The 26,877-nt window shown below is 37.8% G+C and overlaps 1 protein-coding gene across 1 annotated transcript in view; it reads left to right on the forward strand.

The window, feature by feature from the left end:
- camk1da (calcium/calmodulin-dependent protein kinase 1Da) overlaps positions 1-26,877 on the forward strand; it is an 89,040-nt gene that overhangs the window by 36,081 nt on the left and 26,082 nt on the right. Inside the window, exon 2 of the mRNA XM_063005396.1 lies at positions 19,029-19,160. Coding sequence (XP_062861466.1) covers positions 19,029-19,160 — 132 coding nt within the window. The remainder of the gene's footprint in view (positions 1-19,028; positions 19,161-26,877) is intronic.

A 26,877-nucleotide genomic window follows, 5' to 3' on the forward strand; every position in this document is an offset into this window, starting at 1 on the left:
TAGTAGAGTTGATGACTAGTATGTAGTTACAAACCGTACATGTAGAGGTTTGTATTTTTTTTAGCACGTCCAATTTTTCATCCCCTCTATCATCCTCTCATTAGTTGGAGGCAGTTGGAGCTCACTGATTGGTTGTAGTGATGGGAATTATGGCTCCTTGAAGGGAGCCGGATCTTTTGGCTCGGTTCCTTTTAAAGAGCCATTCAAAAAAATGACTCTTCGTTCCTCGGGACGCGCTACTGGGTAAACTATAAGACAGCCCCGATATTAATATCAGTGATGAACAATCATGAACATTTTGCTACCTTGCCTTAAATGTAGGCCTAATTCAAACAACACTTAAATGAGAAAAAAAAGATTTATTTTAAAAGAAGAGAAAAAACTACAGAGAAGAGACATACTGTGGTTGCATCGCATTAAGTTTCAGAACAATCCTCTTTTGTGCAGAGATATGCCTGTGTTTATTTCTGCTTTAAAACATACGCACCATGAAATAATCAGATTTAACATAATTAAACAAGTTTATTTCTTAGTTATTTGTGCTCGTTTTCTGTATGTTCTCTCTGTAGCTCGGTTACGGCTCTCTCTCTCTCTCTCTCTCTCTCTCTCTCTCTCTGTGTGTGTGTGTGTGTGTGTGTGCGCGCGCGTCTCGCTCTCCGCGATATTAAAAGTGTTTTCGGATTAAAATTTCGACAATAAACAGCTCTTATTATGACTGACTGATTCCTTCTACTGATGCCAAGCTGAATGGGTGGATTACAGCCGATAATAACTGCGCAGAAATAAAAAAAAATATATAAAGAGACGCATTTACACTTATGCGTGAAACATTTATTATAGATCAGATAGGATAAGCAATGTTTGACGTTCTGATTGTTTAATTTTTTTAAATAAAACATTTGAATACTGTGATTACACTGTAAAGTTTGTACACTGTAAAGTTTGTCCAAGACCCCCCCCCACCGGCGGTAATACCGTATACCGCAGTATTTTCTGATGACGGTATGAAAATCGGCAATACCGCCCAACCCTAACTTCCACACACTAGTCCCCTTCAGCTCAATGTGTAACATTCCTTTTTCATTATTCCATTCACTTGATGCAATGCACTAGTTCAACTGTTAATAGAGACTGTCTGATAATAGAGTAAATACTTGAAAGCCCCTATGAAACATTTATTTCTGTAGGCATATATTAGAATCAGCCATTCAAGTAGATATATTAAAATGTTCTATTGGTAAATGAGGTTCATGTACTAACACAAGGTGTTCGTGTTCCTAATCTGCTTTTGCCATCTATCATTTCCATGGTAACGCTGAATGAGTGATCCAGGGAGTGATGCTATGGGACCCTACAGAAGATGATACCATAGTGGTAGTAATTACCCATGATACTGGATGGCTCTGAAAGCTCTGTGCTACATTCAAAGCCCAGTCCAATTAACATATGTCGACATAGTGCTGTAACAGTGTCGTTATAAATGACTTTCACTTTAGATATTTCCTAGGAGCTAAGATGTTTTTGTGAAGCCACTTGTTTAACTGGTCAGATGCAACATAAAGCATTTAAGTGTGTGTGTGTGAATCTGTAAATTACAGCTATATGCCGAAATTACAAGCTCTGACAACATTTACTTGCAACAACTTCAAAAAAGTTGAGATGGAGGCATTTTTACCCCTGTGTTTACATTATTTACACTTTTTAATCATTTAGGACCTAAGGATACTAATGATGGCAGTTTTGGATATGGGATTTTTGCCCCTTTCTAGCTTGATACAAGACTTCAGCTGCTTAAGAGTACACGGTCTTAGTTGTAATCTGGGTGGCACGGTGGCTCAGTGGGTAGCACTGTCGTCTCACAGCAAGAAGGTCCTGGGTTCAGTTCCCAGGTGGAGTGGTCCGGGTCCTGTCTGTGTGGAGTTTGCATGTTCTCCCTGTGTCTGCGTGCGTTTCCTACGGGAGCTCCGGTTTCCTCCCACAGTCCAGAGACATGCAAGTAAGTTGAATTGGAGATAAAAATTGTCCATGACTGAAACTAATGAATCTTGTGTAATGAGTAACTACCTGTCCTGTCATGAATATAGCCAAGTGTGTAGAACATGACAATAAAATCCGAATAAATAAATAAATAAATAAATGTAATCTTGGGTTAAGAAATGTTGTTTTTGAACTGATTGATGATTCTGTCATCATGTTTGGCACAAAATGGTGAGTCATGATTCATCTTCGATTGCACAGACTGAGCCTTTGGTGGATTATTCTTTTATACTCAATCCTGATACAACCACCTGTGTGCGTTGTGTTTTGGTGCACAGCCATTATGAACAGCAATGCAATATGTTATTTTGACAGATCAATAAGGCAACTACCAGTTACCTCTGCAGTGTTCCCTAGCAACAGTCATGCATGACTGCTTTAGTTCAATCAGAGGTGTGTGGAGAAAAGTGGTAATGGTTTAGTCTAAAAGGAAAAATGTACTCTTTACATTGTTATGCATGACTTAACAATAATACAGGAGCAAGGAAAAGTCCCTGAACACTTTGAAATAACCTGGATTTCTTAATAATTAATAAAAATCCTTATACATGGATAAAGATCAGCCAAGGGTTTTTTTTTTATCAAAGAAAAACACATCCTGCAAAAACAGCAAAATCCATGTCTATTGATTCATTGGGATTATGACTAAGGTATTCCAAATAATGAGCTAGGATAGGTGGTGGTTGTAAAGGCACCCTGCTTAATAAAAACACATAAAAGAACTCAAGGTCTGTGTCTGCTTCTAAAGTAAGATGTGTTTATGAGGAACGTGCAACCATTTAAACCAGTTTATGATGACCATATGCTTGAATGCTTTGCTAAACAAGGTTAGAAAACACAATGGTAATAGTAACTTACCTACAGAAATCTGTTTAAAGACTCTTCATTCCCAACTGCTCCTGTATCTCCTGTATTTTAGGGGTGGCCACCGATTAGCCTGATTAGCATGCCTGATTTGACAGGGTTTTTTTTTAATGCCAGATGCCCTTTCTGACACAACTCTTTTTTATTTTTATCCTGTATTGGGAACTCCCACCCCTATAACTAGTGATGTCTGTGTTAACGCCTGACCAGACGACAGAACGAGAGATTCGAACCCCAGATAGTGGGTTTCACCATCTGAGCACTCCATCTGCTAAGATAACAACATAGAAAATTGTGTTATTGTGTGATTTTGTGTAAATGTCTGAGACAAAGGCGTGTAGTTAGATGAGACAAAATTAGACTTTTTCCAGAAATTGCACAACACTGTGTTTAGAGGGGGGAATGGAATCCTGTACCAAAACATAATCCCTACTGTAAATCATGGTTAAGGATGCGTCATGGACCTGCTTTGCTGCTTGTTGATGCTTTTTTTAATGTAGGGTTATGTCTGTATCTTTCAGTCTCCCAGCAGCACACTGTTTCCCTGTCAGTGTGAATGTTGTCTGATATTTAAAATTAAAATTTGGCCCTGTAGATTAAATATTCATCACATTAACTGGTGTCTAATTGCTGCTGTGGTAACCATGCGATTAATGGACATGTCATTAAAATTTGCATAAATTATTTACATTTATGTTCAAATTGGGACTTGCTGAAGACCTGCTGGTAATGTCCTCATACCAAAAAACACAGGACTTCTACATGTCTTGTAGAGTCCATGTATTGATGGACGGCATGGTGGCACTTTGGGTAGCACTGTCGCCTCGCAGCGAGAAGGTTCTAGGTTTGATTACCAGGTCCTTTGTATGTGGAGTTTGCATGTTTTCCCCGTGTCTGCATGGGATTCCTTCTGAAGCTCCAGTTTCCTCCTGGAAATACAGAATTTTCCATGATGGTGTTTTACAGTGAACTTAGAATTAGAACAGAAGAATGATGTGTAATCTGTCATTACCTGTCCTGTCATGAATGTAACCAGTGTAAAACAACGTTGAAATCCTAATGAACAAACAAACCATGTCATGATGGCTTAGCGCCATTCTCAGTAGATATTAGGGCAGTAATCCTAATGTTTTGGCTTGTTGTATCTGTTGCACTAGAAGCTACACAACACATGCAGCTACTTTAAATCTACAGTCATCACCGATGTCTCCATTGTGATGATTTCGTTTTTATTGCAATATGTACCCAATTTGACTTGTTATAACATAACTCTTAAGCAAGAACCATTGCATTTAAGTGATTTACTATAAATAAAGAATGAACACCCAATGGAAATAAAAAGCAGAAGTTTAGGCAAGCATAATAGTATGGTTACATTTTGAATTAGACAAAAACAAAAGGTAATTGTTATTATTTACTAGGCTATTCCCTACAGTTTTCAGACAAGCTGTGCTAAACTGACAGTATCATAAAAATCTTGATTGACCACTGTTTTTAAATCAGTCATTCAAAGCAAATATACATCAGTACAGAGAAAAGGTAACAGTGTGTTAAGGCTACTCTATGCGATAGTTTGTACCATGAACTGCCCCATAGAAAAGCACTTTGTATGACAGTGGGGGGTATACCTGTATACAGCTTTTAAGTAATCATATTTCAAGTGAGCTTTCAAGTAACCACTGAACTGTCAACAGACAAGTATCCATGAATTTAACTATTTGTTCACCAAAAATGCGAAAGAAAATCGGTTTTTCTTATAAGCCTGTTGTTTCCTTGTCCTGTCACATATTGTTGACATGAATTTGGATCCTAATTATCAGGGAGCTTGAACGTGGCAGTATGAGTCACAGTTCAGCTGGGGTGTCATGTACAAGCACAGATCACTGACTTGGCTGATCAACTCTATTTTGCATTGCTGTCTAATAAGCATGTGTTGCTGTTACTAGTTGTATTTAAGCTTTTATATTTAAGTTTTCCACATATTTCACATCATACAATCAGTTTAATGAGCATACTCGACAGGTCGAAGGCTTATTCCCACCAAATATGTTTCTGTGTTCATATTTAAACATGTTGGAATATTCATTTCTAAACATGTTGAACACACGTTGGAATATTATTTATTTATAAGGATTTTAACGTCATGTTTTACAGACTTTGGTTACATTCATCAGTTCACCAGTTTTAATGTCAAACACGGTCATGAGTCATGATTTTGTATCTCCAATTCACCTCACTTGCATGTTATTGGACTTTTGGAGAAAACCGGTGCTCCTGGAGAAAACCCATGCAGGCACGGGTAGAACATGCAAACTCCACACAGAAAGGACCCGGTCCCACCTTGCTGTGAGGTGACACAGGTGAGGATTCCGCCCTGTTGTAATATTGAATGAGCCTATACCGCTCCTGTCAGTGCAAGCAGACCTCTGTTATATTTGTGTGCTTGCTTATAAACCATTCAAAATTACATGTCATGACATTATCATTATCATGTGAAATTGACTTTGTGATATATATATTTTTTGCTATTGACAAGTGACATTTTAGGCTACTTGCTAAAAAGCCATGAAACCTGACAGTGTTGAGTCAAACAATTTTTTTTCTTTCCCCTCAGCCATTCTGTGCCTAAATTCCCAATTATTTCACTCAGTATAATGAAATTAGCTGTCTATCTGTATACACTGTTCAGCCATAACATTAAAACCACCTCCTTGTTTCTACACTCGCCGTCCATTTTATCAGCTCCACTTACCATATAAAAGCACTTTGAGTTATACAATTACTGACTGTAGTCCATCTGTTTCTCTACATGCTTTGCTAGCCCCCTTTCACCCTGTTATTTAATGGTCAGGATCCCCACTTGACCATCACAGAGCAGGTATTATTTGGGTGGTGGATCATTCTCAGCACTGCAGTGACACTGACATGGTGGTGGTGTGTTAGTGTGTGTTGTGCTGGTATGAGTGGATAAGACACAGCAGCACTGATGGAGTTTTTAAACACCTCACTGTCACTGCTGGACTGAGAATAGTCCACCAACCAAAAATATATCCAGCCAACAGCGCCCTGTGGGCAGCATCCTGTGACCACTGATGAAGGTCTAGACGATGGCCAACTCAAACAGCAGCAGAGAGAGATACATAACATTCTGCCATTAAAAGCTAATCAGGGTTGCAGACAGTGTATGCAAGAATGAGAATGTATTTTAATGAACTATTCCCACTTTGACTCCCTTCATCTCGTCACTTACATCATGTGTTAATGAAGCGTACTTTCTTCAGCATGCATACAACTGTTGAACCTATTTGCAAAACACACTTGTAGATCACTCTCCTACACACAAAGCAGAAACCTCACGTGTATTTATGCAAAGCTCTGAAGACCACAGTACATGATTTTAAGTGCTAGAGCATTTGTTTTGGTGCTTGCTGCAAATACACTATGGGTCTTCTGCACATTGAGGTAAAACCCACCAGTGCAGTGCATGCTGCGACATAGCTCCTTTCTTATAGAAAACACACACACACACACTTTGTGCCCTGACACCAGCTGTAATGTGAACAACATATTGCATCACATTTACAGCTGAGGCTTGACAAATCAACAGCTGTGGTTTTGTAAAGCATTATAGCATATTGTTTTGTGTGTGTGAGAGAGTTTGGTCTCAATGGGCTATCTTAGGGCTTATTTGGTTGGGTTTTATTCAGTAAGCCCATCTGCACACCTTAGATACAGTTCAGAAATCTCAGTTCAGAAAAATGTGGAACCCTCGCACATACAAACACACAGTACCTTATAATTATGCTGTCAGTTGTCAGTTGGTGTAGTTTGGTTTTGCTCATAATTTTTGTCTGAAAGAACTAGTGTGATCAAGGCCCAGTTACTGAAGTACACTACCTATTCATTTATTTACTCTAATAACAAAAATATGCAATGTGAAGCTAAGTAGGGGCATTTTAAACTTGCTCTGTGGTTTTAAATCCAAACACATTTGGAGTTTAATGCATTTTTGTGGGTTGATCTAGGCCCTGATGCTGAACTCTGGTCCTGAAAACAAGGGTATGGGGCTCACTTCAGGTAAACTTGAATAATGACCTAGCTGAGTGAAATAGAGTATTGTGATTGGTTAAGCTGGTCATGTTACATTCTATCATTTACACTGGTAGAGAACACAATATTGTGAGCTATGAATAATTTAGAGCAATTTTATATACCTTATATTAAGTCTCTGTATACACAGATTAGGCAAAACATTATGACCACCTTCCTAAAATTGTGTTGGTCTCCCTTTTGCTGCCGAAACAGCCCTGCAACTGCAATGCACTGTGTATTCTGACACCTTTCTATCAGAACCAGCATTAACTTCTTCAGCAATTTGAGCTACAGTAGCTCGTCTGTTGGATCGGACCACACGGGCCAGCTTTCGCTCCCCACATGCATCACTGAGCCTTGGCCGGCCATGACCCTGTCACCAGTTTACCACTGTTCCTTCCTTGGACCACTTTTGATAGATACTGACCACTGCAGACCGGGAACACCCCACAAGAGCTGCAGTTGTGGAGATGCTCTGACCCAGTCATCTAGCCATCACAATTTGGCCCTTGTCAAACTCGCTCAAATTCTTACGCTTGCTCATTTTTCCTGCTTCTAACACATCAACTCTGAGGATAAAATGTTCACTTGCTGCCTAATATATCCCACCCAGTAACAGGTGCCATGATGAAGAGATAATCAATATTATTCACTTCACTTGTCAGTGGCCATAATGTTATGCCTTGTCAGTGTATCAGAGCAATGTTATATTTCTTATATTAATAAGTCTCTGTATGTAAGCATAATTTCTATTGATACATTTAGAATGGTATTAAAGGCAATTAAATGTGTTCCTTTAATAAGGCATAGAGTAATATGATTGGCAGAATGTAATGTTCTGTTTTATGTTCCACACAGTTTAGAAACAGGACATTGGCATTTGTATCTATATTTTATTATTTATTATGGTAAAGTGACTCACCAAGGTGTATTTTCCAAAACTAATTTATAACAGATGCTATAAATGTAATTTATCTGATGTTACAATTAATTTAAACCTTAATGTTTAATTACTCTCAGTTTTTAGAGCTGGCTATGTTAACTTGGCTTTATGACATTCTTGTGTAAAGAATTAAACCCCAAACTATTAAGAAAATGAAATAATGTGACATTTATAAAGCTACTCTGCTACTAATTAAATAGATTAAGTATTTACAAGGTACTTGAATTAAAAATCAATTGCACTATGGCCCCATAACTGACAAATGTAGTTCAAAAAAATTTGCTACTCATAGCAATGCTACTGCCCAACATTGCAAGAGAAATGTCATGAGTTAAAAAGGAAGAATGTCTCCAGCCCTATAATTTATAATGAAGCCTCTCCAGGGTTTAAAAGCAGGACAAAATGGGTAATAAAACTGTAATAAGAGGAAATAATAAGAAAGCTATGAATCTTTGTGTTTTATCCTGGACGCTGAGCTTCTGCAAGATGATTGGAGGATCAGTCGAAAGGCTGAATCCCGTTTTGATTGACAGCTATCACTTAAAGCTTCAGTCCCATCGCGGATTTTGCAAGTGAAGTCTAAAGACAAACTGCATCCCATTTCAGGCCATTTTCTTGAAAAGGAACAGAGGGCAGAATTTATATATAAATAAATTGACAAATTTTATGATGTAAGCCGACAATGAGCTTCCCCTCTTTGAAAGACCAGCAGCCGCCACTGCTTTACATCTATAGGGTGGACCAACTAGGTAGGAGTGTCTAATAGAGTGGACAGTGAGTGGACTCCAGCGCTGCTGTCTAATCCACTCATACCACCACAACACACACTAACACACCACCACCATGTCATTGTCACAGCAGTGCTGAGAATGATCCACAACCTAAATAATACCTGCTCTGTGGTGGTCCTGTGGGGTTTCTGACCACTGAAGAACAGAATGAATGCAGGCTAAAAAGTATGTAGAGAAATAGATGGACTACAGTCAGTAATTGTAGAACTACAAAGTTCTTCTATATGGTAAATGGAGCTGATAAAATGAACAGTGTGTGTGGAAACAAGGAGGTGGTTTTAATGTTATTGCTGATCGGTGTATGTCTTGGCTAGCCATGGCCGAGTAATCCCTACTTTAGTGTTAAACCACTTATTCTATTTAGTGTTGAACAGGCTTTTTACCAGATTTACCAGTTGTTCCCCTGGGACTCATTGGCATGCAGAGAGGTATGTCTTTGCTCCCTCTTAATTATGTGTGCCCCAGCACAACAAGAATTAAAGACATGCTCCTGGTAGAACTGAATAATTTAGGGAAAGTTAATTAAAAACATTAAAGTGAAACTAAAATTACCTGGGCAGAATTGATTTACATAATTTATAAATAATGAACAACAAGGTGAATGATTTATACGAGGGTCATACCAAAAGTTTCTGTACTTTTTTTTTTAACTCTATTAAGAATTTCAAAAATGAATTACATCACTTTTTTTTTACATTGTAATCTTCCAATGCATTTTCCCAGGTCATACCGTTTTAATGCCATCAGCAAAAAATCTTTTTTTATTGAGCGTGTAGCTACTGATGCACTGCTGCTTTCACATCATCACATGAAAATCTTCTTCCCCCTAAAGCTTCTTTGAGCGGTTCAAAAAGGTGGAAATCAGATGGTGCTAAATCAGGACTATAAGCTCTCTCTCAGACATGACCAATCACTAATCCTTCCACTGTCACCGTTTCCAACCCAAATATAAAAGTGCAGAAACTTTTTGAAGATCCCTCGTATATAGCTCAAATTTAACACGAGCACATTTGGTATGTAAAAGACAACAACTGTGTCATACTATATTATGATGTATACCAGTGTTATTTTCATCCAAAAAGAGCTACATGACTGGAGGTTTTTATACAGGCAATGCATTAGCTACACCCGAATCTATGTCCTTAATTATAGTCTCCTTAATTTCTTGGTCTTACTAATTTGTGGAGTCAGGCAAAGCTCTGACCATGGTTAGTCCAAAACCCTTACAAATGCTGCAATCAAAGATTTTGGCTAAATTGACCAGCCCTAGTGGGAGGAAACCAAAGTGGAGAGACCATCCTCATTAAACTTGACTTTGTAATTAAGTATCTAGTAGAATGATCTATGGAACATAACACTTGAGTGCTCAAGTGTTTTGGCGGGCAAGTGTTCAAGTGTGTTTGATTGATTAGACTCTGGTGTGGAGCAAGATGTGTTAATTGGGTGGCGGTGGGCTGCCAGCTGAATCTAAAAGTATAAAGCAATGCAATTTATACGATGGACACTCATATACAGTGTATCACAAAAGTGAGTACACCCCTCACATTTCTGCAGATATTAAAGTATATCTTTTCATGGGACAACACTGACAAAATGACACTTTGACACAATGAAAAGTAGTCTGTGTGCAGCTTATATAACAGTGTAAATTTATTCTTCCCTCAAAATAACTCAATATACAGCCATTAATGTCTAAACCACCGGCAACAAAAGTGAGTACACCCCTTAGTGAAAGTTCCTGAAGTGTCAATATTTTGTGTGGCCACCATTATTTCCCAGAACTGCCTTAACTCTCCTGGGCATGGAGTTTACCAGAGCTTCACAGGTTGCCACTGGAATGCTTTTCCACTCCTCCATGACGACATCACGGAGCTGGCGGATATTCGAGACTTTACGCTCCTCCACCTTCCGCTTGAGGATGCCCCAAAGATGTTCTATTGGGTTTAGGTCTGGAGACATGCTTGGCCAGTCCATCACCTTTACCCTCAGCCTCTTCAACAAAGCAGTGGTCGTCTTAGAGGTGTGTTTGAGGTCATTATCATGCTGGAACACTGCCCTGCGACCCAGTTTCCGGAGGGAGGGGATCATGCTCTGCTTCAGTATTCCACAGTACATATTGGAGTTCATGTGTCCCTCAATGAAATGTAACTCCCCAACACCTGCTGCACTCATGCAGCCCCAGACCATGGCATTCCCACCACCATGCTTGACTGTAGGCATGACACACTTATCTTTGTACTCCTCACCTGATTGCCGCCACACATGCTTGAGACCATCTGAACCAAACAAATTAATCTTGGTCTCATCAGACCATAGGACATGGTTCCAGTAATCCATGTCCTTTGTTGACATGTCTTCAGCAAACTGTTTGCGGGCTTTCTTGTGTAGAGACTTCAGAAGAGGCTTCCTTCTGGGGTGACAGCCATGCAGACCAATTTGATGTAGTGTGCGGCGTATGGTCTGAGCACTGACAGGCTGACCCCCCACCTTTTCAATCTCTGCAGCAATGCTGACAGCACTCCTGCGCCTATCTTTCAAAGACAGCAGTTGGATGTGACGCTGAGCACGTGCACTCAGCTTCTTTGGACGACCAACGTGAGGTCTGTTTTGAGTGGACCCTGCTCTTTTAAAACGCTGGATGATCTTGGCCACTGTGCTGCAGCTCAGTTTCAGGGTGTTGGCAATCTTCTTGTAGCCTTGGCCATCTTCATGTAGCGCAACAATTCGTCTTTTAAGATCCTTTTAAGAGTTCTTTGCCATGAGGTGCCATGTTGGAACTTTCAGTGACCAGTATGAGAGAGTGTGAGAGCTGTACTACTAAATTGAACACACCTGCTCCCTATGCACACCTGAGACCTAGTAACACTAACAAATCACATGACATTTTGGAGGGAAAATGACAAGCAGTGCTCAATTTGGACATTTAGGGGTGTAGTCTCTTAGGGGTGTACTCACTTTTGTTGCCGGTGGTTTAGACATTAATGGCTGTATATTGAGTTATTTTGAGGGAAGAATAAATTTACACTGTTATATAAGCTGCACACAGACTACTTTTCATTGTGTCAAAGTGTCATTTTGTCAGTGTTGTCCCATGAAAAGATATACTTAAATATCTGCAGAAATGTGAGGGGTGTACTCACTTTTGTGATACACTGTATATATATATATATATAAACACACAGGGACTGAAACAAAAAGCCCAAACAAGCAATATATGTGTGGCAGCATTGTTAACAAGGTGTTAGAGGTGCTGTGTAATCGAACGCTTACTGCATGGCAGCAGTAATATTAATGATCTCATGTCCTGCTTGGAGTTTTGAGGTTCTGCTTTGATAAAACGTCCAAAAGGGATGCATTTGTTATGTGGTGCTATAAAGTTAGACTTGCATTTGTTAGGTTTGATAACAATGATAAAAGGTAAAATGTGTTAAAGCAAATTAACCCTTTCATGCATGGTGTCCACATTGGTGGGCTGTTAATTTACCTCTAATTTAATGCCAATTTGGGTTAATATATCATGGTTATGTTCTCCTTGCCTCTTAAGGGCAGTGCCAGTTGATAGATAGCAATATTGTAAATGTGGCTACTATCCTGTATTCCAAATAGTCATTGCTTTATGACATTGTCAAGTGATAGCCATGTGCTAAATGCTTCAGGCATATCTTTGAAAAACTATTATTCAAGCAGCTCAATAGAGATTGTAAAAAATTGTTGTATGTACAGAAAAGTATGATGAACATGTTTATTGTTGAAAATGTTCAATAAACAACTGTCCGGCACTCACGTGGCACAGCGGTAAACACACTAGCACACCAGAGATGACATTTCAAACATCCGGCAGGCTGGGCGCCTACATGAACAACGATTTGCTGTTGTTCAAGGGGGGTGCCGGAGGGGGCCATAACTTATGCAATTACGACCTCTGCTGGCTGATTTATGGCGCCTGGACAGAGACGAGGGATAATGTGGATCAGGATGTGTCTCTCTGTACACAACCCTGATCTGCATATGAACTCGCCTTGTGCAGGTGAAAAGAGGCAGTCGGCAATTGCACATGTGTAGGAGGGGGCGTGTGTTAGTCACTGCTCTCCTCAGTCAGGGTGGAGATCAACATCAGTACAGAGGAAGTGTATTGCAATCAGGTAATTGGATATGACTAGATTGGGAGGAAAATTGGGGAAAAATGCAAAAAACAAACAAACAACTGTCCACGTCTCTGAACATCATGCAACAGTGGAGTCAGATTGTATTAGGTCTGATTGCTGTAACCTGCTAGTATATACAGTATATTTAATTTTTTCAAAGATGAAAATACATTTTACAAATACATGATCATGAATATCAATGCAATAAATACATATTACAGTATTACATTGCAACATTATATATAGATATGGAGACAAATTAGCATTTTGCTTTCCAAACAAGGTCAGCGTAGGTCAATGGCTCAGTACAGAGTCATTGAGATTATTCCAGAGGGCAGTATGTTATCTGTTACATTTTGGACACACAGCTAGATTAGGGTAAAAATATAATGAGTTGTTACTTTATCAGCAGTAAATGTTTTCTATTATTTATCCACATTTCTACTGGGTTTCCACATACATATAAATACTGTTATAAATAACCAATGTGAGTTTTTTTGCTCCTTTTTTGCTTTAGTTTATACATAGCTTAACTTGACATCAAAAACATAACATTTCATATTGGCAGTTGTGGAACGTTACGCCTTTATTAGACTGTTTTTAATAATTCATGCATGTTAGGATTAAATAAGATTTTTTTAAGAGAGTAGCAAGCAAAATGTACAGGTTGTTTAATACGCCGTATAATCAAGGCTGCACTGTGAAGGTCGGATTGATCAAACAGTTTACAAAAAAATCTAAATGAAATCATTCAAGAATGAGGACTGTTTTACAAAACGATTTAATAAGTCAATAATTTAAAATAAAAATATATTTAGTATAATTTATTAAACTCACTAAATCAAGCTGCTCACAGAGCAAAGAAGGGGCAGCAAGTAGCTGGAGTGCTCTCTTTCAATCTGCAGACAGAATTCTATACTGTTTGCTCAAAATGGTAACCTTGCCTTTGGTCAAAATCTAACATTATAGGTTTTTGTTTTTATTACGATTGCAAAACAAAACTAAGTAACCGCTTGTCTTTTACAATAAAATATATTTTAATAAATGCTTTAAAAAAAGTTTGTTTATGCATTTTCTCCCCTATTTCTCCCGACTTTATCGTATCCAATTACCCAATTTCATTATGCTTCCTCTCTACTGATGTTGACCTCCACTCTGAATGAGGAGAGCCGAGACTAACACACGTGCCCTCCGACACGTGTGCAGTAGCCGACTGCATCTTTTTACCTGCACGAGGCGAGTTCATATGTGGATCAGCTTTGTGTACGGAGAGAGATACCCTGATCAACACATTATCCCTTGTCTCTGTGTAGGCACCATCAATCAGCCAGCAGAGGTCATAATCGCATCAGTTACGAAGAATTCCCGTCCGGCTCCCACCCTTTATGAACAACAGCCAATTGTTGTTTATGTATGTGCACAGTCGACGAGTTCGAAATGTCAGTTGGTGTGTTTTACCGCTACGCCACCTGAGCGTCCTTCAATTAATACTTAAATGATTAGCTGTTTTTCGCACTTTGTTACAAGCATCTCTAGAGATATCACTAATATACTGTAGTTGACAAATGGTGCCAACAAACAAACCCACAATGAGGTGCTGTTTTTAGGGTGCAGGCTTATCTACTAGCTTTTTCTGACCTGTACTGTTCATCTCATTGTTATCAATGCAATATTTGCTATATAGCTACAGAATTTCATATATGACCTATGATTTATAAACATGGTCTGAGTTAAATGGCGTTATTTGCTCATAACGAGGGGCAATTTTGAGTAGCCAGTAAACCTTCTGCATGTTTTGGGAAATGTGAGAGAACCAAAGTACCCAGAGAAAACCAAAGTCGACTCGGGAAGTACATGTTAAACTTCTCACAGACAGTAACCAATGAGGATCAACCCCAGGTCCCCAGGATCTATGTTGATGTGCATTTCCCAATCTAGGGCTTCATGGTAACATAGCTGATACTGTGAATGCTGTGGGTTTTAATTAAAACAATGCATTTTAAGTTATAATCACACTTTTTGATATATGAATAATTCATGAATTATTCATCAGCCCTGTACATAAGTGGTATTTCTGCTGTATTCAGAACCATAAATTTGGCTTATTTTAATCATCTATTTAGGGCATCTATTTGAGTGGCATCTGCAGTATTTCTCAGTATATACCTCTCTTTAATAGTGGGAAGTCTGGAAGCTGGGTTTTTAGTGGCTTCAGCTGGGTCTTTCTTTGTCTGTAGTGTTTTTCTCTCTACATGCACTTTATTCATACCTCCAATTCCTCCAGTTTCCCCTGCATCCTCCTTTCCCTCTCTCTCATTTTCATTCACTTCACAATACATAATTCTCTGACGCTCTGTTAGAGACATTACTGAATCATGTTGGCCCCTTCCCCCCTCTTCCCTCTGTAGGGGGATTATGGGAGCTTTGGCTGCTGTAAAGATTAAATGAGTTGATTTTGGCTGTCACGCAGCCTTTAACACTTGAGGCTGTTTCAGAAAAACAGTGGTGTGTGGGTTGTTTGTGTGATTTAATGATCATCTAGTAAATGAATGGAACCTGCAGAGTACTAAGAGGACAGTCTGTGTTATGTACTGTGTGAAGAAGGTGCTCACCAGCTCTGGACAAAATCATGCAATAGAAATCTTAGCAAAAAAAAAATCCTCAGAAAAAAGGCTTTCATTCGATTTCATGAGCAGCCAGTTTCAAAGCTACGCCTACGCATGCACATCAACTCATACGTGCATGAGCGAAAGAAAGCAACAAAGGAGGCGGTTTAGCATTTTAATGAGAATATCAGGCAAGCATTTGTGGCTGGACCAGTATGTTTTTATGGTTTGTTTGCTGGTGTGTGCATGTGTATATAATATATAATACATACATACATGCACACACACAAATGGCATTTATGCACCCAGCAATGTTAGTGTGTTTTGTGTACCATGGTGTGTGTAGCTTAGCAACGAGCAAATATTGCCTAGACAAAATTCACTTTAAGTCCAGACTGCATTTTAGACTGAGCTGTTTTTAAAGCTTTTATGTGCTGTGGCAGATGGTGGATGAGACCATGCTTCAAACAAACTTAACAAATACAACATCACCACAGACCTCAATAAAATCAAATGATAAACAACATTTAGCCTTCTGCCTTTGCTGGAAAATCCCGTTCAACCCAGTGTCTTGCTTGGCCTTACCAGCTTTGCATGTGTGTTTAGCAAATAGAAGCTACCATCACAAGTAGTGGCTGTATTTATCACCAACTTTAAACCGCATTTTATTATTTTATTTTAACCAGCTTGACAGTGATGGTCATACAGCTAAAGTATCATTGGACCACCTTGACAAGCTAAGAATTGAGGCTGGTTTGTGTATGGGCTCTGTCCCAAACCACAAAGCATTGTTCTAATGGTCAAATGTGTGCATGTTCAATGTAGTTATTAGTTCTCTCATTTTGTGCAGTGTGCATTAGTGCTTCAAAACAAGGCAAATGTTCCTGAATATACCATAGAAATGTTGATGTATGTGGAAAACAGACAAAGAAAAAATGGTCAACAGCAAACATAGCAGACCCAGAATCTAAAAAATCGAATTCTTTGCTGTATAGATTTTGAATGGATATACAGTCAAAACAACACTGGAGGGGCATTAGGGCATGACAATGAATGTTATTGATTGCCCCAGCCAAAGCCCATTCTTAAACCTATTCGATCATTTATGGAGAGTCCTTAAGATGACAGTTCACAGACACTTGCCGTCTGAAAGAGCTTAAGAGGATATGTCATGAATAATAAGATAAGCTCCCCAAATACAGCCAAAGCTTGTAGACATAGTTAATCATGGTTCTGTATAGTTTACATTAACACAAATCCAACAGCTAATCGTGGCTGATTAAAAGCATTCGTATAGACATAATTAGCCTGCAGTTGGTTGGAAAGGCAATACTCTATACAGTGCGCTCAAAATAGAAGCCTTGCCATTGGTTGAAATGTAATTTAGCAGACCAGTTATTATATAGGATACTATTGGGAGCACAGCATCTCTGCTCCATGTGCATTTTGATACAATGATTTTTTTTTACTAATATACGTGATGCTCCATATACATTTTATCAATTTTATCCTTAAGTTTTAGGCGCCATACCCATGTAGCCAAGCACCATTAGTTGATGGTTAACCTAACAATCTTATAGCATCCCATTTACATATAAACACATCATATTGACGAGTCTTTACTAATGCAAAACAGCTTCACAGTTCATAATTTTAATGTGCTTAAGGTTCACAATTGGGCGGCACGGTGGCTCAGTGGGTAGCATTGTCGCCTCACAGCAAAAAGGTCCTGGGTTTGATTCCCAGGTGGAGCGGTCTGGGTCCTTTCTGTGTGGAGTTTGCATGTTCCTCCCATGTCTGTGTGGGTTTCCTCTGGGTGCTCCGGTTTCCTCCCACTGTCCAAAAACATACAAGTTAGGTGAATTGGAGATACAAAATTGTCCATGAGTGTGTCTGACATTAAAACTTTGTAAACTGACGAATCTTGAGTAACAAATGACTACCTGTCCTGTCATGAATGTAACCAAAAGTGTAAAAATATAACATCAAAATCTTAATAAAAAATGTTCACAATTTGGGATTTAAATTATTTAGGTTTTCCATTTTGCGGTAGAATCTCAAATCTTGTCTGTAAACAGCGATGATGCAAGCACACTGAAGTTGGGTAGAGGTGTAACAAACTGAGCAGTTTTACTCTGTAGAGATTTGTAGCTTCACTCTTTATTAAAATAAAAACACTAATGGACTAATGCTTTCTTTGTCAGTTATTGATTGACCATTTAATCATAAACATCACTTTTAACAATTAGACATTTTAAATAAAGCATTTAGCTTTAATGGTTCACTGCATTAGTTTATTTTGCTAATGCATCAGCCGCATTGAATTCATTCATCTCTTTTAACAGAGTGCAGGCGGAAACCAAAATTAGCTTAATGTGGCTTAATGAGGTAAAACTGCAAATTTTAAGGCATTTCTTTCACACACTGTACATAACAATCACTGTTTACTGTCAAATGTTTAACACAACTATGAATAAAGTAACAGAGTTTCACACTGGAAGTTTCACACTTCCAATTCAAGCTTCGTTAAGGGATCAGTCCTGGAATGTCCTGGAATGGCCTTCTTAGTCTCCAGATTTCACAAGAGGAGTGCCAAACACTTTTTGAAATGACTTAATATACTATATCAAGGTAAAAGTACGTTTCACCAAGTGATGAGGCTGGAGGTTAAATAGTGCACATGTACATTTGTCAAGAGATGTAGATGCTTTTCATTAAAACTCAAAATTATGTTTACTAATCAAAATTGCTTGTATCAATAAATATTCTTTCTCTGTTTACTGAGATTCCTTGTTGTATATTTTCATTCGATTCTACATAAATCATCAAAATATCTTTTAAGGTGGGGAAGGTTGAATATTTTCGATTGTACCTTATATATGCATGTTTCTTCTGCAGACTTATTATTCTCTGCAGTGCCAGTAGGAAGTCTGTTGATCACCTCTTACTCCACTTAAACCTGAAAACTTTTAGCAAATTGCTACTTGAACTTGTACAAAATGCACATTAAAAGCTGATCAGAATAAAAAGAATGAATACCAGAGTAAACCGTGTGAATAAAAAGTTCTTATAGCAATAAAAAGAAACTTGCTTTGTAATTAGGGTTTAAAAGGTGACCATACTTGCTAAGATTGTAAATGTCAAACAAGTAATGCATAAGAAAATGTCACTGTTAGTGTTTTGTTATACATTTCTGCAACATTTATTCAGGGATTTTAATCTACCAAAGGCTTTTCTCTGAAAAGCTCATATATACTAAGAAAGTCAGTGTTGAAGCTTTGATTGGGTATAGTGGCAGTATGGAGAGTGACCTTTGTGGAGGTCCATTTTACTCAAGACTACAGAAAAGAAATAACAGTCTTTAGTTTTTTTTAATTAGTCCATTAATCTTTTCTTTACCAATGACAGTAATTACTATCAGTACTGTATCACTGGCTGACATCAGAACATATTGCACCAAACACGTTTGGATATTAAAGCAATAAAAGTAATAAAAATGTATTGCACTTTGATGAATAATAATTCATGCAGAGCTATTTTCCTTTTATAGAGGTGCATTCTCAGAGGTGGTTTTGGCTCAGGAGAGGTCTACGGGGAAGATGTTTGCTGTGAAGTGCATCCCTAAAAAGGCTTTGAAGGGGAAGGAGAGCAGTATCGAAAACGAGATTGCTGTGCTTCGCAAGTGAGTCTCACTACGCTGCATTTCACACCTTGATTTCACTCGCACCTGAAGTGTAGTTTTTAATAATGTTGTTACTCTGGGATCTGTGTTCAGTTAAGCAAGAAAATTGCTCCAAGGTAATTATATTGTTATCAAACAAAAGCTTTCTGATGACAGCTTTAGTACATTAAAACTGTGGAACTAATTTTAAATTGAGGTAATTTATACTATTACAACCCCAAATCAAAAATAATTGAGACAGTATGTAAAATGCAAAAAAAAGTGCGGTGTTTCTTTTGTTCAATTTGACTTTTATTTCCTTGCAGACAGCAGTAACACAAGATATTTTATGTTTTCTCTGGTGAGCTGCATTTTATTAGTTAATTTACATATATTCCTGCATTTTAGGCCTGTAACAAATTCCCGAAAAATTGGCACTGGGCAGTTTAGGGCTAATAATAAAGTTCAAAAAACTACATAATGATGTTAGGCATTATTTGGTACAAAAGCAGTATCCACGAAATGCTGAGTCTTTGAGGAGCAAAAATGGGTAGAAGATCTTCAGTTTGTCAACAAATGCATAAAAAGATTATTAAAATATTTTAAAACAATGTTCCTCTTGGAGAGATCAGAAAGGATTAGCAAATTCTCCCACTACTGTGCATAACATTATTAAATGATTCAAGAAATCCAAAAGAATTACGGTGCGTAGGGAGGAAGGGGGAAGTCTAAGCTGAACACCAGTGATCTCCAATCCCTCAGACACTACATTAAGAACTGTCATTTATCTATAGCTGATAGAACCACATGGGCAAGAGATTACTTTAACAAACCTTTGTCAAGCACTACAATACAGTGTTACATTCACAGAAGCCACTTTACTATACAAAGGCACGGTGGCTAAGTGGGTAGCACTGTCGCCTCACAGCAAGAAGGTCCTGGTTCGATCCCCAGGTGGGGCAGTCCGGGTCCTTTATGTGTTATGGAGTTTGCATGTCCTCCCCGTGTCTGCATGGGTTTCCTCTGGGTTCCTCTGGGTGAGGTGAATTGGAGCTACAAAATTGTCCATGACTGTGTTTGATATAACCTTGTGAATTGATGAATCTTGTGTAACGTGTAACTACCATTTCTGTCATGAATGTAGCCAAAGAGTGTAAAACATGACATTAAAATCCAAATAAACAAACAAACAAACTATGCAAAAAAAGCCTTATGTTAGGCACCCCCACATCAAGTTCTCTGGGCTCAGAGGCATCTGGAATGGACCATCACACTGAGGAAACGTGCATTGTAGTCAGACTAATCAATATTTCAGTTTCTTTTGCAAGAAATGGACACCATGTGCTCAAATACAAAAAGCCAGGGTCTGTCATGGTATGGGGCTGTGTCGGTGCCCCTGGCAAAGGTCATTAACACTTCTGTGATGGCAGAATTAATGCAGAAAAGTACATTGAGATGTCATCTTTTCCAGGGATGTCCATGCATTCTTCGACAAGCCTCCCAGTCCCAAACCTGAGGGGTAACGGTGTTCCGCACAGTGTAATCATCACTATTTCATATTTCCATAATAATAATGCAAAACCCCATGCTGCACACATTACAAAGGCATGGCAGCAGAAGAAGAGGGTACGGGTACTGAACTGGCCTGCCTGCAGTCCTGACCTGTCCCCAATAGAGAATGTGTGGAGAATTCTAAAATGAAAAATGTGCTGACAACCTTGTACTGTTACACCTTAAGAAGAATAGGTCATATTGGGACAAAAAAAACACCTGAAACATTTAATCGTTTGGTATCCACAGTACCAAAACATCATTTAGGTGTTGTGGAAAAAAGGACTGAAAACATTACTAAGTGGTAAATGCTTTACCGTCCCAACTTTTTTGGAATGTGTTGCAAGCCTGAAAAGCAGGAATGGCCTAACTGACCAGACAAAACATCCTGGGTTTACACCGTCTACCATAAACAAAAGTCAAAGTAAATGTAGGAACTGTTTTTTGTATTTGCATTTTCTATACTGTCCCAACATTTTTTAAAGACTTACTTACTTGGCTTGCCATTCTTTGGGTATTTACTAACTCAGCAGTCATCAACAAAGAAAAGCACAAAATGCTGTTCTTTATATTATCCAACCAATTCAGCTTCCCAACTGACTGTATCTATTTTTACAGAATAATAAATAGCCGACCAACACCCTCCTGGATTCTTAAATATGTTAAATTTATCAGTAGGTGGGCTGGGTATTGTTTTAGGTGATTAAATGGGTAAGTGTTTAATGCCCTCAACAACATGTCCTGTCCTGTCTAATCTACAATAATGAATTATGATGGTGTATTTTAAATTGTTGCATACATAAAATGCGTGCGGGGTGGCTGTTCTTCCCATGTAAGCTCATCAAAAACAGCTTTATGTTGTGTTTGATGTGGAGTCAGTGTTGTCACTGCAATCATTCTCTGGAGACCAGTGGTCTCCTTTGTACTTTCATCCTTGTCTCTGTCCCAGCATATCATAGCAACTGGATGGATTACGGACAGTTTGATAGACATCTCCCAGGCAACAATGCCATAGGCGTGTAATTAAATATGGGGCACTGGCAGGCAGCATATTGTGTGTGTGTGTGTGTGTGTATGCTATAATAACCTCTGTATGAAGTGTTTATTTTTTTAGTTGCCAGACATAATGAGACCATTCTTTCAAGTATTTTAATTTTGATTTGTCAGCATATATAATATCTTTCAATCCACATGTTTTTTTTTATGTCAAATGTGCACTTTTTTTTGTTTGTTTTCCTCTCAGCTGTCCTTCAGTATATCTTAAGGTAATTACCTGACTTTGACTTTATAGTTTATAAATTTAAGGTCAGGGCTAAAATTAAAGATGCTTGTCAATTAATTTTGGTAAAGTTGTTGAGGCGTAATCAAGAGGGCAATTAGATTGTATCTTATCTGTTGTATAACATTTGTTCTTACAAATTATTTTTTCGGAATGTGCTGTTTTTTATACAGGTTATCTTTTGTAATCACAAAATGTTACAAATATAAATGAGACAGAATTTATTAATTTTAAACAAGCTTCTGGTAAGTAGATCAAACCCACTGGCTTAAAGGCATCTTGACAAAATAAGATGAGACTAACTGATCTTTTTTACAAAGGATTTGAAATCAGTTTAGAAATGTGCACACTTTCTTTTCTAGTTATTTATTTATTAGGATTTTTGACAATGTTTTACTCACTTTGGTTACATTAATGACAGAACAGGTAGTTAATCGGTACACAAGATTCATTAGTTCAAGTTTAATGACATGGGGAGAACATGCAAACTCCACACAGAAAGGACCCGGAACGCTCTACCTCGGAATCAAACCCAGTACTACCCACGGAGCCACCGTGCTGCCTTCTTTTCCAGTAGTGCCAAATACTAAGACATTCTGATACATATTTATTTCAACATTTATAATGCAAAAAAATCATAATAAATTTAACTCACAAACCGTGTACCAATTCATCTTAAGTCTGTTTAGTGGGGTTGAGGTCAGGGCTCTGTGCAGGCCACTTGATTTTTTTTAACAAAAAAATGCCATCTCAAACAGTTGCCAAAACTCTGGAGGCATATAATTGTATATATTTTTCATACATTTATGGCATTTACATGCTTTTATCCAGAGCAAGCAATAGAGCATTAGGGTCTTGCCTGGGGGCCCAACATTGGCAACTTGGTAGAGGTGGGGCTTAAGCAGTAACTTTCTGATCATTAGTTTACTGTGTTAACCACCAAGCTACAATTGCTCTGTTAGCAGTGGGTGTTGCACCTGAACAAAATTAGGAGGGGTGTCCACATACTTTTGCCATATTGTGTGTGTGTGTGTGTGTTTACTAAAATTGTGATTTTAAGCAATTATCTTACTTGCAATTTCCAGGTTTCCAGGTGTTTTTCAGTGTTACTGCTGTGTTGAAAACAATCTGGTAGTCAAAATTGTCACGACAACAGAGTCTTCCTCTGGTGCTTCATCAGTGGTCAAATGAAGACACACTGTGTGTGGAAAAACACATTATCATCATTAATTGTACACCCACAGGGTAGGTGTGTGCAAGCACACTGACCACTTCTACTGTGTTTAACAACACCCCACTAATGTTGCCCTACTGGATACACTAGCGTCATTGCAACAAAAAACTAAGATGCCAGTGTCAGATCAGTAACAGTGCTGCACTGAAAATGGTCCACCACAAAAATCTGATTGAATAAAAACAGAAAGTTGGAATGTTTTGTTAAATGCAATAAAACAAAGAATCTGTGATTTCTCCTGATAAAAGTAGAAATGAAAGATTTCCAGTGTTTTTACTGATCAACTTAAAATTGTATTTTATAAATCTAAACACATTTAGAATGTGATGCTTGCAACAAACTCCAAAGAATTTGGGACAAAGGCATGTTTACCTCTGTGTTGCATTACCTCTCCTATTAATGAGACTTTTTAAAGGTTTAGGAACTGAGGACACTAAATGTAGTTTTGTGAATCTAATTTGTGCTTATGGTCATGCTCAACAGCTCATGGCCGTCATCACCGATTCTTCTCTTCATGATGCACCATACATTTTCAATAAGAGACCAATTTAAACTGCAGGCAAGCCCAGAGTCCTGACCCCAACCCCATGAAAGATATTTAGGATGAATTAGCAAAGAAATTGAGAGTCAAGCTCTTTTACCTAACTTCAGTGTCTGACCTCACAAATGTTCTTCTGGTTAAATGTGCAAAAAAAATCCAAGACACACTCCAAAATCTTGTAGAAAGCCTTTCTAGAACAGCTGAAGCTGTTTCTCCATAATAATGCCTATGAAAGCTTCTGTAGGTGTACTGTGTAGGTGTCTCAATACCTTTGTCCATGTAGTGTGAAATATTGATCCATGCTTAGTATGTGTGCATGACATGGAAAAGCTTACTCTATTATTATGAGATAGGAGACTCAGGTGTGGAAAGACTGATTTTCCCCAGAGCACATTTACCTGCCTCCTCATTTGTATGTGTTTGAACTGTTTGTCTCCATCTTCATGTTTTATTAAACTAGAACTTAATAAATAAAATTAAACTTTATTAAAATTTATGTTAGATATTACATAAACACTTCGTTCTGACCCTTGTTTATTGGTTTCAGCAAAACTTGGCTAAATAATATGCACATTCAAAATTCACACGAGTATTTTGCTAGAATAAGATTATGATAAGATAAAACACAAATAGAACTCCATGGCACTGATTAAGCTAGTCATGTTTTTAAAAAAGCAGGAGTTGTTATGTTAATTTGGGGTGTCTAAATACTTTCCCCACTATCAGTTTTTCAGAACAGATATTTGTTTTTTCTTTATGTTCATTTGAATAAGTAAAAAGACTTTTTGTGTTAAGTGGATATTTTAAGGTATGTTTAAAAACGAAGTCTCCTCCACACTGCGTACCTATTTGTATATACAGACAAGCTGGTTTGTCAGAAATTGCTGACCTTATGGGAGTTTAACCTTTATCCATTCAATAAAAATTTTCCACCTGCCCACAGAAATCTCAATAAATTACCCAAACAGACTATAAATAGCTACAGGGAGAACACACTTCCTAATTATTGATCGATATGGGCCAGCAGCAATAGCTTATATTTACAGGGGTACCTGTTGCCGTCAGTTGATTCTGGCAGTGACGTTGAGTTTAAAAGGCATTGAGTTTCAAGGTTTTTTTTCCCATAAGGATGTATGAAAAACCTGTTCCCATTGAACTGCATATATTTTAGGCTAATGTAAAATAATAGGGTTGTTTTTGACACTTATACACTGAAAATAACTCAAATATAATATAAAAAACACTGAAATACAATTGAAAACAGTTAAATACAATAAAACCTGCTCTTAACCTTTACTTTTTTATTGTTTTTTTATGCTTCTCAATCGTAGAGATGCTTGATCTTGGAATACCGTATTCTGTTCAGTAAGGGCGCATTCACATGAGAAGCGGCAAAACCGCTTTTGCGCTTCTGTGCCGTTATTTGTTATGGTGTGTGACAGTGCACAAAGCTTAACGTAACGTATTGTACTAAAACAACAAGCGAGGAATTTCATTAGTGGAGAAAACTTATGAGCAGTAATAATTAAGAGAAGTTTAGTGTTCCTGTGTTGTTCTTGTAATACATTGTCACAAAGCTTTTTTTTTACGAAAAGTGTTTTAGACTTGGAAAAGCTCATTCTCACCATTCTCAACACAAGTTTAAAAGTGAAACAGGAGGAAAATACAGCTAAACACAGATACGTGTGGACGCTTTCAAAGTGGATTTGACGGTAATTCCACACAAATGCAGATTTGTCTCATATGCGCACTTTGACGTTCTACCGCACCGCTTAAGCCAAGCCCTGAATAAAGCAACTGTTCATTGTTGATTGATCAATGTCAATTTTAGGGGTACAAAGTGTGTCGCATTTCAAAGAATTTGAGTTTAGGGGATATCGAGTTACAAGATACCACTGTATATATATATATTCCTTCCAAAGGCCTGTTCTGGCCGAAAGATTGCAACAACATTTGGGTCCGGGTTTGCAGGGCTGGCTATAACATAGGAAAGGGTTAATGCACAAGAGTCTCTATAATTTGTCCAGACGGGTTTGAGCTGAAAGAAAGGCTATGGTAATTGAATCTTTATTGTAATCTTTATTATGTGCCACAAGGTACAAGTAATGTTAAAATGATGCCATGACAAGCCAATGAGTTTAGTATATACTTCAGTGGCCTCCCTATTTACCAGTTCTAAATCCAATAGAGCTTCTTTGGGATGTGATCATTATCACAGTGCTTAATGCTGGTGTATACACATTTAAAAGCCCTCCTAAAAATCTGCTGGTTAAATATAAATTAAACCTCATATATTTATGAAGGGTTTACAAAAGCAGTAACTTGGGAGAAATTGCAAAACTATAAACTTGCACTGGTTATTTTCACTGGTTAATTTTATGACACAAGAAAATATTATATTTATAAATATTATATGGCATATAAAATATAGTATACATTTTTTTTGACTCACTGAAAATACTTATTGTTGTACAGTGTAAGTGTATATTAGTTTTCACCTAAACACGTCAAATAACTGCCACTTATTTAAGCATGTGGCACAAATGTGTCATGTTTACAGTGATTAGTTGGGATTATTGCTTTATAAAACAATATAAAACAATACTGATAAATATTTCTGACGCAGCTTTTAAAAGTCTGTTCTGTGCTCTGTTTTTATTGTGTATAAAGAATAAAGGAAATCTGTCTTTTTCTTTCTTGATCTTTCATTTTTCTATGCTTTTTGAAGCAATGCGTGAGTCATGTGACAGTTTTGTGCCCACTCATTGCTTAGAGACAAGCGTGCGATAAGGTTGCAGTAAACGAGTTTAGATCTAATCCAGTGATGTCACGTTAGTCTGTAATCAGTTTTGACCAGCGCAGGAAAATCAATGCTGTAGCACAAATTCTAATTCAACACAGCTGGTGGATTTTGGTGTATTTGTCCATTAGAAGTGTTGAATATATTGCCTATAAGAAAACAATAAATCACCTCTGGTACCTAGGCAAGTTTTTTTTGCATCCATATTTAAATTATTGAGTTCAATATTTCTTGGATTTCATTTATATTAAATGTGGATAATAAAAACAATGGTTCTGCATTACAGAATTAAGTTTAGATGTGTGTTTTGCAGTCTTTTTTCTCACCGTAGGA

Source organism: Trichomycterus rosablanca, chromosome 1 (genome assembly GCF_030014385.1).
Source record: "Trichomycterus rosablanca isolate fTriRos1 chromosome 1, fTriRos1.hap1, whole genome shotgun sequence".
Taxonomy (NCBI): domain Eukaryota; kingdom Metazoa; phylum Chordata; class Actinopteri; order Siluriformes; family Trichomycteridae; genus Trichomycterus; species Trichomycterus rosablanca.